This window comes from Symphodus melops, assembly GCF_947650265.1.
Source record: "Symphodus melops genome assembly, chromosome: 7".
Lineage (NCBI taxonomy): Eukaryota > Metazoa > Chordata > Actinopteri > Labriformes > Labridae > Symphodus > Symphodus melops.
Window position 1 is genome coordinate 4,438,180 of NC_136697.1, and position 18,257 is coordinate 4,456,436.

At 49.7% G+C, this 18,257-nt stretch overlaps 1 protein-coding gene across 4 annotated transcripts in view; it reads right to left on the reverse strand.

The window, feature by feature from the left end:
* chd7 (chromodomain helicase DNA binding protein 7) overlaps nucleotides 1–18,257 on the reverse strand; it is a 55,171-nt gene that overhangs the window by 26,523 nt on the left and 10,391 nt on the right. For all 4 annotated transcript variants that reach the window (XM_079347911.1, XM_079347913.1, XM_079347910.1 and 1 more), the window contains 5 exons: nucleotides 14,002–15,596; nucleotides 12,647–12,981; nucleotides 7,573–8,036; nucleotides 715–859; nucleotides 120–245 (listed from right to left, as the gene is read on the reverse strand). In XM_079347911.1, the coding sequence (XP_079204037.1) occupies nucleotides 120–245; nucleotides 715–859; nucleotides 7,573–8,036; nucleotides 12,647–12,981; nucleotides 14,002–15,466 (2,535 nt within the window). In that variant the 5' untranslated portion in view covers nucleotides 15,467–15,596. The remainder of the gene's footprint in view (nucleotides 1–119; nucleotides 246–714; nucleotides 860–7,572; nucleotides 8,037–12,646; nucleotides 12,982–14,001; nucleotides 15,597–18,257) is intronic.

Consider the following 18,257-nt stretch of genomic DNA (forward strand, 5'->3'; position numbering starts at 1 on the left):
GCCTCTGTGCACACTCACGCCTCACAGTGAACGTTCTGTTTACGTCATGATTTCATGGTCATGTGACCTGCACCTGCTCCTTCAGGCTCATGTGGAACTCTGAGAACAGGAAGCCGTACCTGTTGTTGTGACGACGACGGAGACTTGGGTGCAGGCGAGTCATCTCCGCTGTCGTCATCGGAGATTTTGAACTCCAGATCCTCGGTGTACCTCTTCCTCTTCACCTGACGGCTGGAACGGCGTTTCTGTCGGGCAAAAGGAGAAGACACAACGGTGGCATCATTTCACTCATCAGCTTGAGTTTTGACTGCTGTAGAAATCTGAGGATTGTAATTTGGAAAAAGTCGGAATCCTTCCTTAAAAAGCTAAAAAAACAAAGTGAAGCAGGGGAAGTTCAGAAAATGAAGCTTTGCGTCGTTTTGGTTCACCGGACGCTCGTTTGGTTGAAGGGGGGGAAATATTAAAAAGGGACAATACGCAAAATTAACCGCTATGGGCTCCCAATCAAAACGATGACGCTGTAGGGGAATCATGGGAGTGATTCTCTCTGCTCACCTCAGTTAGAGATGTCAAACATGAGCATGTAATTACATACTGTGTCTATATGAATGCTAGAGTTACAGATAAGGCCTGAGTGCTGTGTGTGACAACAAGGCGGGATGAGAACAGCCTGGAGACACGCGGCTTCAGGCGAACACTGCGTGGCTCCCGTACCTGCACGCCATCATCGTCTTCTTCTTCAGGAGCTGAAGGGGGAGGAGACTTCATCTCCACCTCATCACTGATTGATGCCTCTCTCTTCCTTTTTGAATCCTTTTTAGCAGCGCTGGTCCCACCCTCCGTCTCAACCTTCTTACTGCTGCAGAAAAGAAAACAAGAAGAAGAAAACGTCATATTCACACTCAGGGAGAAAAAAGAGAAGCTGTTCAAACTAAAGACCATTACTCACAAGAGTACCGCTTTTACACTTTACAGACTGTGAGGCATTGAGATGTGTGTGTGTGTGTGTGTGTGTGTTTGTGTGTGTGTGCACGGCTGTCCCAGGGCGGTCCCATATTTGATTTATCCATTTAGAAATCATTAGTGTGCCTCAGGCTCTGGCACACAGGGGGTTAATATGATGAAAGAGTGGGAGGAGGGAGCCAGATAGAGAGATACAGGCAGGGCAGGAAGAGAGACACAGGGAGGAAGGGAGTGAGAGAGAGACAGGCAGGCAGAGTGAGGGACACAGAGAGGCCCCAGTGAGAACAGGGGGAGGGGCTGAACGGCCCCCGGGCTTCCTCTAATCTCTGGCATGGAAAAGAAAGAGGAACTGACTCTATCCAACAGCGTGTGCCTGCACACAGCACAGAGGAAGGCTGATGGCCCTCAGAGTCACAGCCTTCAGTTTAGACAGCATCCATCTTAGTTTCTCATCTGAATCAGCTTTCAAATGTTCTCTGAAAAAAACATTTGGGATTATGAACTCTATCAAAGTCAAGCATTCCCGGGAAACAAGAAGACACCTTCATCTACATGGATTCATATTTCCCCCTCTCTTAAAGTGCAGTTTCCACCGATTCAATTCAAAAAACTTTATTTGTCCCCGGGGGGAAATTCAAAGGCACACAGAGCAGTAAATAAAAAGATTATGTGTCAGCGGTTCAGGTCGGTTTGTCTCGGTATGGCACGCATTTTGTTGCATTTCCGTAGACAAAAGGCCTCGTTTCCACACAGCGGTCCGGTACGGGTCGGTACAGTTTGGTTCTGTAAGGCCGGATCCAGTTTGTGTTTCCACAGCCACCTGTACCCTATTTGGTAGGCTGCGTGTAAGCCGGATGACGATAGCTGCTATGTAATAGCATCACATGATAGCAGCTAACCGCTAACAGCTAACAGCTAACCACTAACTAATAAATTAAATAAAGGAGAAAAATGCTACACAAACAAAACCCACACTGGAGACATCCAGCAGTTCATCTCCTCTGTCACTGTCATGTGACTGTTTATTATAAAAACTCAACCCAGCTTTGTTTCAGAGGAGGCTGTGTGCCACGAGGAGAAATACAGACGTAAACAATCAACTGTTACAGTCAATAGTTTAAACACGGCAGAGTTTTGTTTAAAGACGTAACACAGGAAGTGATGATTCTTTCAACCAATCAGTGGACTGCAGTGTTTAGCTCCACCTTTTCGGGTCGGCTCCACATTCTTGGCACCCCAACGGAAGGGTCCCAAAAAGTAGGACGGTACGGATCGGTTAGTTGGGAATCGTGGATCCTTTCATTCCTGTTAAATGTTTAATCCATTTTTTTTAATTTTTAAACGATCTTAGCAGCACAGGGGAAAGCCAACGTTAAAACTGATCAACCACATCATCACGTCTGTCACATTAGCCCGACTCAGAGCGCCAGTTCAACGCCTGATATTTACGCCTCTGTGGCGTTTTACCAGTTTAATATGACTGGACAAAAAGGATCCCACCTGTGTGCTGCTATAGAAGGTAGTGAGAGAGGCGTTACAGCGGTGAGACGGGAGCGGCGGAGCCAGCGCGGTGTGCGTGTGTGTGCGTGTCGGTAATGGCGGTGAAGCGTTGATAGAGCACTGATGAGGAGTCTCTTTAAATGCCTGATGACGACCTTATGAAGGAGGAAAGACGCGGTGGCGTGCGGTGGATGATTGTGGCGGCTGCACTTCAAGTGTTAACATTTCGTGCTGGTATTTTAGTCGCCGCAGTAAACAGGAAGCAGCGCCCTTTGTAGATGGAAAACTGGGGACTGAAAGTGCATCTACAAAGGAGGCGTAGTTACACCAGGAGCTAACTCACAACATGTCCGACTGTTGTGTTGTCCTCTGCGGTACCATATGCCTGGATGCCTCTCTCTCCTGCTCTGTGCTCGCTCGCTCACTCTCTCTCTCTCTCTCTCTCTCACTCTGCACATCTCTCCCTCCCGCTTGCTCACTCACTTCCTCTCTCCCTACGTCTCTCGCCCCCTCTCTGTCCCTTGGGCCCTTCTCCTTTCATCCTCACGCCAAGAGCAATCACCATCTCCGTGGAAACGGCTGGTCATGTGACCTGCACCTGTTCCTCTGGCTGGTCGCCACACGCTGGAGCCATCTGGCCTCACACACACACACACAAACACGCACACACACACACCTACACTTGGCTGCCTTCTCCCGTCTCTTCCTCCTAGTTTCTTCTCTCCGTCTCTCGTTTCTTTTCTTTCCCTGGTTCTTCTTCGGCCATCTCTCCGGTCCTGGCCTTTACTTTTTACTATTTTTTTTTTTATCTCTACAAATCTACACTAACCACCACTTTACTATTTTTGCAGGCTTTGTTCATTTCTTTCAAATGCTCTGCAGTTTGTCTGAACCAGATTAAATTCTAATCAAGGTCACGTCTCAATCCTGAGTATCTCACTTCTTTACATAAACCGCCACGCGTGCGGCTGTCAGCACGTTAACGACACCACAAGTCCACGGCTCGGCCAAAAAGGGTTTTTTTCACTCTTTGCTCTGATATTTTTATCTCAGTGTTAACATTCGGACTCCATCTTTTTTTTTTTTTAACCAGGCTCATCCTATGCCAGGTGGTCCTACGCTCCCCACCTCAACGTCTCAGATTTACATGAAATTTGCTCGTCCAACACCAACTACATTTGTGAAATCCTTGTGAACACGTCTACATGTTATTTTCAGCAGCACAAAGCGCACGCTGAGTAAAGGCCTCCTAAAAACACCAGAGCCCTGTTTGGAGGACTACACCACCTACAGAGCTCACGTTTAGCACACCATCGTCTCAGCTTGTTTACCAACTCTGAGCTGGTGAGGCGGGACAGATTTCTAACACTGGACCACTTGGCATGAAACGCCCGTGGTTAGGTTTGAAGGAGGACACAGGATAGATCACTGAGTCAAGCGTTGATTTGACAACATGAAAGGTGACGTCATGGCGACGCTTCTTGGAAGGTGATTGTCGATCCTCCGGTGGGTTTTATCCTTCAGCTCGGTCTTTACTCAGATCAACGAGAAACCTCACAGGCTGCAGCTGACACACCTGAATCTGCCTCCCTGCTTACTTCTTAACTGTGGATCTAATCCAGTTTACCCATAATATATCTATTTAAGAGTCGCTCACGTGAGTCCAGGTAAACACACCAGCCTCCTCAAGCCCCTCTGCTGTGTATTAACGGGCTTATAACGCAGCACTCACACATGCCGGCCAGCTGTGCTGAACTCTGCGTGTGTGTGTGTGTGTGTGTGTGTGTGTGTGTGTGTGTGTGTGTGGGAAAGAAGAGCCGAGATGCTTCCTAAGTGTTTGTGGAGCTGGATAAAGAGCGGCGCAGCGGGCCTCCTCGGTGGCGTGGAACAACACTGTAATATAAGGCCGCTCACTTCCTGTTTGGTTAAACGCAGCTTTCGTGGCGTTTGATGTTTGTGCTTTTGCGCTGCTCCAGCCGACATGCTCGTCTCAGCTGGCACAGCCTACAAACAACTTTAACTTGAGTTTAATACTAAACACTTCTGTTCCCTGTGCTCCTTTACATCCTGGTACTTTTTACACCATCTTTTTTTTTAACCATTAAATTGGCTCCAATTAATCTGATGCTAGCAGGTAGCATGCTAGCTTTAGCTTGATCCCACCGCGCAAATTTGCAACGCGTCTCTTGTGGAGGATTCTGATCCTGTGACAGAGAAGAAGAACAGAAACATGGAGGGTTAAGAGACACCTGCTGATGTGATGAGTCATACCACTGAACCCCCATGCACACACCTGACCCATGGCAACAGAAACCAACAACAGCCAGCAGAGGACACACACACACATCTTGTGTTGTGCGTGTGTGTTCAGAAAGTGCTGTATTTGCACACACGTCTGCAGACAATGCAAGGTGCCTGCATGCATGTCTGACTGCTTTGTGTGTACAGCAAACACACACACAGAGGGAAGGGTGTGGCAGCTGAGGTTATTTATAGATGTACTTCCTCTGAGAGGTAGACGGAGAGGGAGGAGAGCAAGAGAGCAAAGGAAACGAGAGAGAGAGAGAACGCAAGGTCAAAGGAGAGAAGGGAGCCGAGTGAACACACACACACACACACACACACACACACACACACACACACACACACACACACACACACACACACACACACACACACACACACACACACACACACACACACACACACACACACACACACACACACACACACACACACACACACACACACACACACACACACACACACACACACACACACACACACACACACACACACACACACACACACACACACACACCTTAATCAACATCGAGACGGGACGTTTGCTCGTTGACATGCGGGCAGTAGAGCCAGATGAGAAGGCTACAACCAGTCGACCTTCAGGACTAAACATGTGACTGGTGTCCAGGGTCAACATATCCAAATATGATAGACCAGGTTCACGTCCTTCATCCCCCGTGTGTTAGAGGACAGGGAGAGAAGGACACCTGTGAGGGACACATGGAAGCATATTCTCCCAGTTTATCTCAAACACACCTTCACTCTCTAACAGTCAGCGTTGGCTTTGTGATATAAAACTTCAGGAAGAGGAAGAAAACTCTGGAAAATAAAAGTTTGACCAGCAGGAAAAAAAGGAATGTCTTCTCCAATCAGACGAAACTTTAAAACTGAAGGAGATTTAAAAAGCATTTCATTTGTCCAGGAGGAGAAACGAGGACCAGGTCACGACTGACCAAGACAACTTTTTCACTGTGACTGGAGCAGAACTGACGCAGGTTTGAACATCAGGCATCACGTCAAACTAAATGTGAAAAGAAGTCCACAGTTGGAGGAGTCCCTTAAAGTAACAGGAAGAAAACAGGAGCAGAAAAAACAAAGGGCTCAAACCCTGAGCTTTAATCAGAGAGAGGCGGAGAGGAAGAGGAAGGAGGAGGGCGGCTGCAGAAGAAAAGATGAAAGGATGCAGGAAGAATAGAGAGGGAGGGTGAAGAAGAAGAAGAAGAAGAAGAAGAAGACGCGAGCAGGAAAGAAGACATTTGGGTGATTGCAGCAATCCACCATTTTAGAAGAGCAGTGAATGGCCGGCAGCCATTATTATGCTAAATGAAGACAGGAGCTGCAGGCAGCCACTCAAGATGGAGACCAGTTTACCAACTCTCACAAACACCACACAGCGCCCCCCAAACTGACTCCATCACAACGCAGTGGTCAGCAACATGGCCCCTTCATCATTATAATTAGGCGCCATTTTCTGCCACAAAGATTACCAACAAACCCTCCCCCAATGCATGCATACGCACAGAAATGGCCGCCCCCCCCCCCCCACACACACACCCCCTGCCCAGATCCCCGCCCCCGACTCTATTCCAGTGGCTGATAACCACACACACCTCCCCCACTGCTGACCCCTGCCTGCTGCTTTGGCCCTCCCTCTTCCTCCAGATAAAAGGGTCCCGGGTAGTGTGGGTGGGGGCGGGGAGAGACAGAGAGATGGGAGCTGACACATTCCTTAGTCTGATCGAGTTTCCACCTTCACAATACCCCCCCCCCTCCTCCTCCTCCTCTGACTGTTTCATACACATGCTCAGGACTCTTCAGGCACATCTCGCTCGCTCGCTCGCTCTGTTCTGGCAGGGAGGAAGTGAGAAAGTGTCCACTTCAAATTTAGACTCAAGATGGCAGAAGGAAAGTTGTTCTCTCAGAAGTTTGGACCGACACGTGTATACACACACACACAGTATGTATTTTCACACACATGTATGTATGTGTGTGTGTGTGTGTGTGTGTGTGTGTGTGTGTGTGTGTGTGTGTGTGTGTGTGTGTGTATGTGTATATATATATATATATATATATATACATACATACATATATATACACACACACATACACAAACACAACAGGAAATATTCTGGAAACTTGACAACAACCAATCAGGAGGGGGGAGATGACGTGCAGCAGACAAACGACCATCGATTATTCTGCAATCGACTCGATGCCTGGATTCAAACAGCAGTGACATGAAGACAAACGTCCGGCCTCCATCTTTCCATCACCTCACGTCCAGTGTCAACTGTAAAACCTCCTAGAAGGTCGGACTCAGAGTAGCCCGAGTTAGAATCCAACATGGCTGCTACGTGCATCAACCGGACATTAAAGCTGTAACCATGGTGTTTATGAGCTCCTGTTTGTGTGGTTAAATCCACCACTGTTCTCTCTGTGGACAGGTTGTCTTTTTATTTTGAGCTCAATCTATCACGTAGTGTGTTGTTATCATTGGTGTTAGCTAACAAATCAAAGCTCCTCCTGGAGGCGTCCATGTTGCTTTTCTGACTGTAACGGGCTGAGCTCTGAGGTCAGGGTGACGCAGCAGATCTCCCTCTGAGACGTGTGAACAGGCACATCTTACTAACAGAGCCCTTTGGATACAGAGATGTTTTCATGTGTGTGCGCTCGTCTGGTGTGTATGTAGCCTCGCTGAGCTAACTGCTGGGACAGACACTGATCAGCTGAGTCGATCAGGAGTTTGATGATGGACGCCTCACAGGAGGAAAGTGAAAACAGTTCAGAGAGTGATGCTGCTCGTACCTGGTTTTCTTGGGTGCCTTGGTCTTGGGAGTCGAGCTCTTGGTCTTCTTCTCCTTGGGCTCCTTAGGCTCTTTGGGGGTCTTGGGCGTTTTGGGCGTCTTCTGAGTTTTGGGCTCTTTGGGCTCCTTGCCCTCTGCCTTCTCCTTTGGTTTCTTTTTGCGCTTTTTCTTCTCCTCCCCTTGCGGTGAACATACGTCTATATTTCCTAGGCCAGAGACCTGTTCACCTGCATCACTTCCTGTTGCAGGAAATTCAGACTTGACTTCCTCTCCTGAATCCTTCTTCTGCACCTCTCCTGAATCCTCTCTGTCCGCCGCTTTCGCTTTCTTCTTCCTCTTCTTTTTTGGCTTGGTCTCCTGGTCGGGCTGCTCTGTGCTGATAGGCTGGCCGGGGGCGCCGGTGCCGACTGTCGCCCTGTCAGGAACCATCATTGAGGCATCTCCTGACGGGTCAGTTGGGGAATGCTGGGGGGAGGGAAGAAAGTGGATTTGAGTTTGTGTAGGCCGCATGAAGAAAAACATTTAAACAGTAAAAACAAAGTTCACCTGGCTTCAAGCAGCAAAGACTTTCTGTAACTTCTACTTTTTTTAATTCATAGATTTAATGTGTTTTTAGAAATGTTGGCTTTTGTCCAAATAGCAATGCAACACCACAACATGTTTCATGTACTCTTGAAAAATTCAACATATTGGAGAAGCAGGTTGCGGGACCTTTTGATGTTGATTATTATCCGAGGAGCAGCCAATCTATTTCTGATTTCTTCTAAATGACAGCACATCAGGTGTTGAGCCGTCTCTGAGACGCAGGTTGATCACAGCACTAACATGTCCTGCAGGCTCGGGGCTGACTGGCAGCGGTGGGAGGGATGTTATCCATCCATGTGCATCTCCCTCTCCTCCTCCCACCTCACCCCCCTGCAGCAGGCTTACCTCACTTTACCAAGCGCCTGATACTCAAGCCGTCCTCCCTGCTCGCCCCTCTCTCCTTCCTTCTCCCTCTACCTCCTCAGCCTCATTGCTACCAAGTACCATTTCTGTGACAGGCAACTGGTAACCAGCTGTTGGGAGCCTCTCCAGCTGCCTCTCCTCCCTCTACCTCTCTTCCATCCCCCTCTCTCTCTCTCTCTCTCCCTCTCTCTCCCCCTCTCTCTCTCTCTCCCTCTCTCTCTCCCTCTCTCTCTCTCTCTCTCTCTCTCCCTCTCTCTCTCCAGCTGCTCAGGGTCCCAGTAGCAGATGGGAAATCAGGCATCATGACACGAATAAATTATCTCCATACTTCAAAAAGACGCAGCAAGGGAGTGAGAATGTGTGTGTGTGTGTGTGTGTGTGTGTGTGTGTGTGTGTGTGTGTGTGTGTGAGTCATACGAAAGCTGAGAGCACGCCTTAGAGAGTCAGTGTGTGTGTGTGTGTGCATGTGTGGCACACGTGCACTTTTGTGTGTTTCAAAGCGTGTGAATGAGACGTGTGTATGAGCATCAGCAAGTTTATAGCAAAATGCCAAGGCAGCAGCTCCCCTCTGTGCGCACACACACACACACACACACACACACACACACACACACACACACACACACACACACACACACACACACACACACACACACACACACACACACACACACACACACACACACACACACACACACACACACACACACACACACACACACACACACACACACACACACACACACACACACGCCGTGTTCACGTGAAAAAGAGTCGAGCTACTTTCACTGAAAGTCCACGAGAATACTAATGTGTACACACACACCAAACTACTGCAAGGTCACACATCACACAAACCACTGTACACACTCTCACACACACACACACACACACACACACACACACACACTCACCTGCTGACACACACACACACCTTAACTGAGCCATTTATCCACACAAACAGCAGACAGAGAGAGAGAGATAAATCCGTCCTCCTGCCAAGATTCGGGGATAATCAATCACACAAATGACAACAGACACACACACACACACACACACACACACACACACACACACACTGTGCACAGACAATTACACACATGCAGCTAAAATCCCTCAGCAGCTTTTCTTTTGCAGTTTTTCCCACACAGGACGTGAAAGCATCAGAGATCAGTGAAGTTCATGAACAGAACCTGCTAACATGAATCGGTGCGTTCTATTGGACGCCGGCTGCGCGGCCCATGTGACCCATCTCTCAGCTGAAGGACGCTGAGATGGACGCTTCAACACGGATGGCTACCTGTGAGCCTCTCTGTGCATCTTTACACTTCACTGTCTGTAAACATGAAGAACCCTGTTAGAGCTGACCCTGGTCTGTGTGGGACTTCAGCTGCCCCCCCATCCAGGACCAACTGCAGCACAGATTCTTTACCGCCTGTTCAATGGACTTCAGCTCACAGGACCAGCTTTCAAACCATCCGACTCGTCCAACAGATTTTACTCCACACATTCACACACTGCCAGCGAAGCAGAGGGAGCACTTCAGGTGACGTGTCTTGCCCAAGGACACATCGGACATGTGGCTGCAGGAGGCGGGGATCGAACCCTCGACCTTCTGATGGAGAAATGACCACTCGCCAACTGAGTCAACGCCGTGCCCTTCTCTTGACCAGGGTGTCAGGGATAACTTGAGTCCCAGCCGGACCAGATTCTGGGATTGTCGGCTCGCGTCCCGAGCACTGCCAAGCTGCCTTTGGGCAAGGCACATCACCCCGCCCACTCTGAAATATCAACATGTTGTGAGTTCAAACGTGTGTGAAACTGTGTTGGCTCGACTTGTTTTAAATGAACCACTTCTCCCAGCGCTCTCATTAAAACGTGAAGTCAACTTCCCGGCCTTAAAGTGCCGCCGGTGAGAGGGAGCAGGAGGGAAACGTTTAACCCATCCACAGCGTCACCTTCCACCACACAGGAGACGCCGTGATGTCACTGTGCCACACGCAGAGAAACGTCAGACAGAGGCCGTGGTGTGTGTCTGACCACCATCATAGTGCATCAGCTGATTGGTGCTCCTCCCCCTTTTGTTCATCAACCATCTAGAGAGATGAAATGATCACAGCTTCTTCGTCCACTAAAAATGGAGGAGCATGTGGACGTGGCTGTGTGGAGCTTGAGCCTGCTGGACGCCGTGGCAGCTCTCTGACAGTGTGACTGAGCGGGGGAGGGGCAAGACAGGCATGCTATATGTCATCTAGAGTGCTGCACGCAACAGTGTGTGTGTGTGATTTAGAATAAAGGTCACAGCACAGCACTCTGCCTGAGCTGTGACCTTGAGCTGCTGATGAAGGCACGAGAGTGTGTGTGTGTGTGTGTGTGTGTGTGTGTGTGTGTGTGTGTGTGTGTGTGTGTGTGTGTGTGTGTGTGTGTGTGTGTGTGTGTGTGTGTGTGTGTGTGTGTGTGTGTGTGTGTGTGTGTGTGTGTGTGTGTGTGTGTGTAATAACCATGCTTAGTGAGCAGATGGAGCTTAGACCAGCAGACATACAGTCATCATGACTGACTGACCAGCTCAGAGTCTGCATCTTCCCAACGACAGCGTCACAATATTCCCATCTTGTGCTACAGACACCGGCACCCCTCCCAGCGCTCCAACTCTCCCGTTTCCCCCCCCCGAGCGCCTTCGCCGTCCCACTTCAGACCACACCATCTCCAGCGTCGCCAGCAGCACGCGTGTGTTTAACGAAGGGAGCCGCTGGGCCCACAGCGAGAGCAGGCTCAGCCGGGCGAGGAGGACGGCGGCGGCGGCGCACCAGTCAACCTGGCATCTAGGTCAGGAGTGCTGGATGGATCGAGTGTGACGGCTGAAATGTCAAGCACAAAATGCAGCTACGCCAGCTGGGTGACGGGCCGGGGGAGAAGTGTGCACGAGAGGAGACGAGTGTGAGCGACGGTGGAAGGGAAACGGGCTAGGAGGCGGGTTAGTGCGTCGATGGCCACGGGGCTGTTTGTGTGTGAATGGGTCAGTGGAGAAAGGGGGCTTTGAGCAACAAAACAAGCTAATGGCAGCCAGAGGCACGTGACACAATCAGCGCACACACACACACACACACACACACACACACACACACACACACACACACACACACACACACACACACACACACACACACACACACACACACACACACACACACACACACACACACACACACACACACACACACACACACACACACACACACACACACACACACACACACACACACACACACACACACACACACACACACACACACACACACACACACGCACGTTGCTGACTCCTTGCAGCGTAGCAGAACCTGCTCCTCAAACCCCGAGCTCCACATCTTTTGTCTGTTTTCCCACTTCTCTCCTCTAAGTCCCTCCCCCTCCCCCAAGCTCTCCATCCTGCTGGGGTTTGGGTTTTCCACCTCACTGTATCCCTCGTCTCCAAACTCCCCGTCTCTCTGCTCATTTGTCCACACAGCACTAACTCAGAGATGACACTCCTGAAATGGATAGGACAAACAGACAGACAGGAAGACAGACAAGCAGAGCGAGCGGAAAGAGAGGAGACGGGGAGGAGGGAGAGACAGGAAGGGAGGTTTCCTCTACAGACGAGGGGGGGGGGCGAGCGAGAGGGAGGAGAGATTATGCTGGTGGCGCCTCTATGTGTGCACACGTGTGTGTGTGTGCGTGTGTGTGTGTGTGGCATAAATGTCGCAGGATATGCAGCTCACAGGAAACAAACAGCTGCAAAAATCCACCTCCACCCCCAACACACACACACACACACACACACACGGCAGACAGTTGAAAGAAGACACAAAAGACAAAAACACACACTTTCACACACACACACACACACACACCAAAAGCCCCTGTGAACTAGTGCCCAGCGCACTGCTGTGTTCTCAAATGTCATGTGCACACGTACACACAGCGCACACTTCCCTTCCACTCCAAACACACACACACACACACACACACACACACACACACACATTCTCCCACCCACATGAAAAATAAACAGTCACATGAAATACACCCACACACCAGCGCCGAGCTGATCTCTCACACATCAAAGCGTCTGCTGGAGTGAGACTCACCTGTACATGAGGCACTTTCTGTGGGGTGAGAGGGGGGGAGGAGATCTGATGGGAGGCGGGGGGCGGGGCTGCCCATGTGTGAGGGGCCTGGTTAGGGGCCGGGGGCGTGCCCTGCAGATGTTGAGCGTGCGGGGGCAGGTGTGTGTGCTGGGTGGGAGCGTTGGGAGCAGGAGGTGCTAAGGCCTGGTTTGGGAGCGGGACTCCATGTTGACCAACAGACGGAGGCTGGAAAGCCATGGGGTTGGACTGCAGGGTCTGTCCGTTCCGCGAGGTCTGCTGCTGGGCCTGCAGGACCCGCTGCTCGCCCCCCTGGCTGATTGGAGCTTCTAGAGGTCCTGAGGTTACAGAGAGGATGGACACATGATTACCTGCACTCTATTACTCACACAAACACATCACAAGACACAGAATGTTAAAACGTCTCAGTTATTAGAATCATTCAATCAGGGCTTTTAAACTGTAATTACACGACTCAAACACTGTGGACAGAGTGGTGCTAATGTGCCTGAAAGGCTCATGGCCACCCGACATTAAAGAGAAGAAGAACGGCCAATCATCTGGCAGGGATATGTGCGCGCCTGCAGGTGTTGGCGACGTAATAAAAACAGGTGAAATGAAACACTAAACAGGGAGAGACATGGACGCTCCACTTTGCAGATGTTTGGGATACTTGCACTTTAACAGTGACGGGCTCTCTGTAGTGCAGCTAAAAACGGGAAACACCACAGAGCTTTTCCCCTCCGATCATCCACAAGTGCAGTCAAAGGGATAAAACTAATATGAATAGTCAGAGAGACTTTAGTCAACTGGGCATAACCTGTTCTCACATGTAAACTGCAGATAATATGGCTGCTCATGTGTTCACCTGGGGGGGGGGGGGTCAGCCAGCTTTAAGAAGAGTATTTTCCTTTCTATCAGGGCTCCATGTGGGCCCACAGACTGACAGCACGGCACACACTCTATGCAGCGTGCAGCAGGAACAGTAGAGAAACATCACTCGCCCTCTTACTGGCTCCAGAGGAAATTTCCGGAGAATATGCTGCTGTGTTATGTTTCACACATACAGGACTTTTCAGACTGCACCTCGGCAAGCATGAAACTATTTTATAAATTTCACTTTTTTATTAGTACAACGTCGCCATTCAAAATCAATTAACATTAATTATACCGGGAAAGCACAGAGAAAAACAGAGACATGTGCAGCTACATCTTTCCTCCATGCATGTGTTAAGTTGCAATTGAAGTTTAAATATGGACCTCAATGTCCAACTGTAGGAGAAGATACAAACTGTGTGGTTGGATAGCGGCACCAAGGTCTCAGTGGTTTATGAACACAGAAGAATGAAGCAGCTCACCTTGTTGTAGCTGAAGCTGAGGCCTGATGGGAGCCAGCTGTGAGCCCCTCTGCTGCCCTATGCCTGGAAACATCTGCCCGGCATTGGGGGGCATGTTGTGTGGCTGCTGGTGTTGGGGGTGTGGGGCAGACAGGGGCGTTTGGGGGGGTCTCTGTGGGTGGGGAATAGCACTGGGTGGGGACTGCAGGGAAGGGTAACCTGCAACCTCTTGGGTTCCAGCGAGTCCTGCACTGGGAGGTCTGCCCTGCTGGGAAGACTGCGTTGGGGTTCCCAAAACCTGCATGGGTGAAATGGATGAAGGAGAGGGGTAGGATCCCTGAGCTGGGGGTGCAAGATGAGGCTGGTTTTGGGGCTGTGGCAGATTCTGGGGGTGGTTAAGGGGATGCATAGGCTGGCCCTGCTGCCCTGCTTGCTGTTGCATTTGTGCAGAGTGGCTCTGATGGGGCTGGGGTTGGTGTGGTGGTCCAGGCGGGTATCGCTGACCCTGCTGGCCAGGTGTTGGAGCAGATCCCTGGTTAAACCTCTGGCTGAGCTGCCCTGGTCCCATGGCCTGGCTTGTGTTCGCATTGACATTAGCATTAGCACCCTGGCCCATCCCAGGTCCCATGTTTCCATACTGGGTCTGATAGCCAGGATACTGGCCACCCCCAAACCCACCCATGCTCTGTTGATGCTGGTGTGGGAGTGGAGGCTGTCGGGAGGGGGAGTGAGGATATCGGGGTGTGTGGCCGATGGGGTAGCCCTGGGGTTGTGGCTGTGGCTGTGGATTTCTCATCTGGCCCCCACCAATCCCAACATGTCCCAGGTAGTGAGATGGGTCCTGAGCAGGAGGGGCTGCAATGCTCTGTGGAGGGTAGTGTTGGTTAATGCGAGGTGCATTGGGTGTCGATGGATTCTGCATCCCCCCATAGTTGCCTTGAGACATCTGGTATCCTCCCATCTGGCTGGGCCCGCCTCCTGATTGTGTCGGAGGCTGCTGATAGGCTGTTCTGCTCTGCTGCTGGCCCCAAACTCCAACCCCCCCTCCTCCTCCTCCTCCTCCTCCACCAGCCTCACCCGCGTACCCATGGTGCGGGTTACTAGAGTTAGCTGGGTTACTATGGTAATGGGAAGCCATGCCATTCATCGCACTGTTCACGTTTGGCGGCCCCTGGCTGGGACCGTTCTGGGCCATCACACGTCCTCCTTGGGCGCTCGGTTGATCATAGCCGGAGTAGGGCCCATGGTCGTACATTTGACCCAATTTAGGCTGTCCTGGACCGGGCCCTGCGCCATGGATCATTCCTTGGTGGTAACCCCTGTTTCCCTGGTGCTCGTGGTTTAAAGAGGGATTGGTCTGCTGGGCCAGAGGGTTGGACTGGGCAGGGGAAGGTTGCTGAGGGAAGCAGTCCCCTAAACCGTCTAAACCGTCCGAGAACAGCCCTGCATCTTCCCCAAATAAACTCAACATCCCTGGATCCGCCATGCCTCCGTGAGAGGGGGTCGGGGACAGTTGGGGGAGGGGGGGGGCTGGATGAAGGAAGGTGTATTGTGCAGTGGAGAGCTAATCAAATAGCTGAAACATTGAAGATGCTACTCCATGGTCCTCAATGTTTCTGGAGAGAGAGAAAGACAAGAAGGACATGGGAATTAATGTTGGTACACATCATAGATTTAGGTAGCCTGCCGCGAAACCGCTTTTTGCACGGCCTATTTTAAAAAAACACGGCCTTGAAATTATTGCACGGCTTGACCGAGGCCGTGCAAATATCTACATTTAATAGACGTGCTTACTACACGGGTTTCTATACGGTGCGCTAAATATCTGATTAAGTTACATTCTAATTCTGGCAAAGAATATGTTTGCCGAATACCGGTACTGAAAAGCTTAAACCCGATCCCGTTTACCGTGCCCTATTTGGTAGACGGCGTGTCAGCCGGATGACGATAGCCGCTATGTAAATAGCGTCATATGATAGCAGCTAATCGCTAACAGCTAACCGCTAACTAATAAATTCAACAAAGGAGAAAAACGCTACACAAACAAAACCAACGAAGAAGACATCCAGTAGTTCATCCACTTTGTCACTGGCATGTGACTGTTTATTACAAGAACTCAATCAAGCTTTGTTTCAGAGAAGGCTGTGTGCGGCGAGGAGAAATACACAAACAGTCAGCTGTGTGTTACAGTCAATGGTTTAAACACGGCGGAGTTTTGTTTACCGACGTAACACGGGAAGTGACGATTCTTTCAACCAATCAACGGACTGCAGGGTTTAGCTCCAGCTTTTCGGGTCAGCGCCACATTCGAATATGCTGACAGATGATTGACTTATCAAGGTCTAGGGATCTATTATTACTGGATGACACATGTAATATTATGAATTTATGTGTTTGTTTGTTTGTTTTTTAAAGAAAGTGCAGAGAGAAGCAGTGGGCCAACAAAGGGGTTAGACAACATGAACTAAGTGAGTCAAATGATGAAGGGGTGTGTCAGGGCAGGGGCTGTACAGTAACTCAACATTATCAAGCTTGGGAAAACTAAAATGTGAAAACTAAAATGTGTAACAATGCATCTTATTGAACAGAATGCACAATTTAGAGACTTATTCAGTTTTCTTCAAAACCAGTGTGTTAGGGAGCACATAACCTCCGCTCCGCCGTGCCGCGCCGCCGTGAGTGACACTGAAAAAAATTTGCACCCCCTGTATTTTTTTTGCACCCCGTTTTCCCATTTCTGCCTAAATCACTAGTACACATAACACCATGACAGAATCCTGACCGAAGATAGAGATGCTCTAGAGATGTGCGCTATGTCGCGGACACTGTAGCTTCAGTGTTTAGCCAGCTCTGCATGGGTCTGTAAAGCTTTCTGCGTTCTAACCTCTCTCCATGTTTCAAAATCATCTCCAACATTGATCCTAGTTTGAGCAGCTTTCTGCTGCTGGAGCTTATTAGAAACATGCAGAGGCTTTTTAGCTCGGGTACAATCACTTCTATCTGAAGCAGTTCCACTGCCCGCTTCCATCGCTGCAACACCTGTTCACCTGATAACTGCTCTCATATCTGGCAAACCCAGGGGCGTCCAAAACGGCCTTCAAAGCCCCGCCTACCTTCTCTGGTCCAATCAAATCCAGAGCATTCAGGAGCAGGATCTAAAGTTAGAAGGAGGACATACTGGCTGCTGCTTTGTTGAAGAGAAGACGACGCTTGAACAGTTTCTTTAATTGTTTGGTGATATAGTGAGTAGGGCCGTCTCACCGTTCCATTCAACTTCAATTCATGACTCACTATTTTGGAAGTTATGAATTGATTTTAAATCTTAGAAAAAGGGAATCTGAATTTTTACAAAAACCTATTTTGTTGACAACTTACACATTGCTCCTTTAAGCAATCACACATGACAGGGGCAATAAGACATTTTACTGCTACTAACACGGTAATGTAACCCACTGACACACTGATGTTGATAAACGACGACAGGTATCTCTAATCAATCTGAAGTCCAGCAGAGTCCAATTCTAAAAACAATGAAATCAGGAATCTGGAGACTGATCAGGTTCTCGTGATCGTACTCCGACTTTGGAAAGCTGTCTGTGACCTCTGTGAGGGCGGACTAAGAAATCTGTTCACCTGCAGTCCTTTGGTGCGACTGCTTCACTTCCATCTCTGACTGTTTTGAATCATCCATTGACAAATAAGCTTCACAGTCACATCCCCCCCCCCCCAAACTCAGCCTCCACCAGAGCGCTGCACCCAGACCCTCCCCCCACTCTTTTTCACTGCCACACAAAAGAACTTCTTTCTTTTTCAACACACAGAGTCATTCAGTGTGCATGCGTGTCAGTGTGTGTATTAGTGTGTGTTACAACAAAAGGCTCGGCAGATGCAACTGTTTGAACAGCAACAGCTGCCATCCAGCTAACCAGAGATCAGCCAGCCAATAGGCCGGAGAGCTTCTCTCAGCAGCCGGTCTGAAGCTCCTGTGTCAGCGACTGAAACATGGAGCTGCTTTAAGAAGTGCTCAGACTCTTCAAGACTTCCTTACACTCTGCTGTTTTGGTTTACGTGACATGTAAGACTCCTCTGTCTCTAATTGGTCAGTATTTTTGTTCCACAAACATTTATAAATAGAAAATGGTTTAAAATTGTGCATCTTGCCCATTCATTGTAAACATGTACAGACACATGATGTGGTTTGGGCTTCTGTGTGGTGTTTGGATGCCAGTGTTTGGAGAGGCCTATTAGGCTGCATCAGATGTTGTAGGCACCTCCAG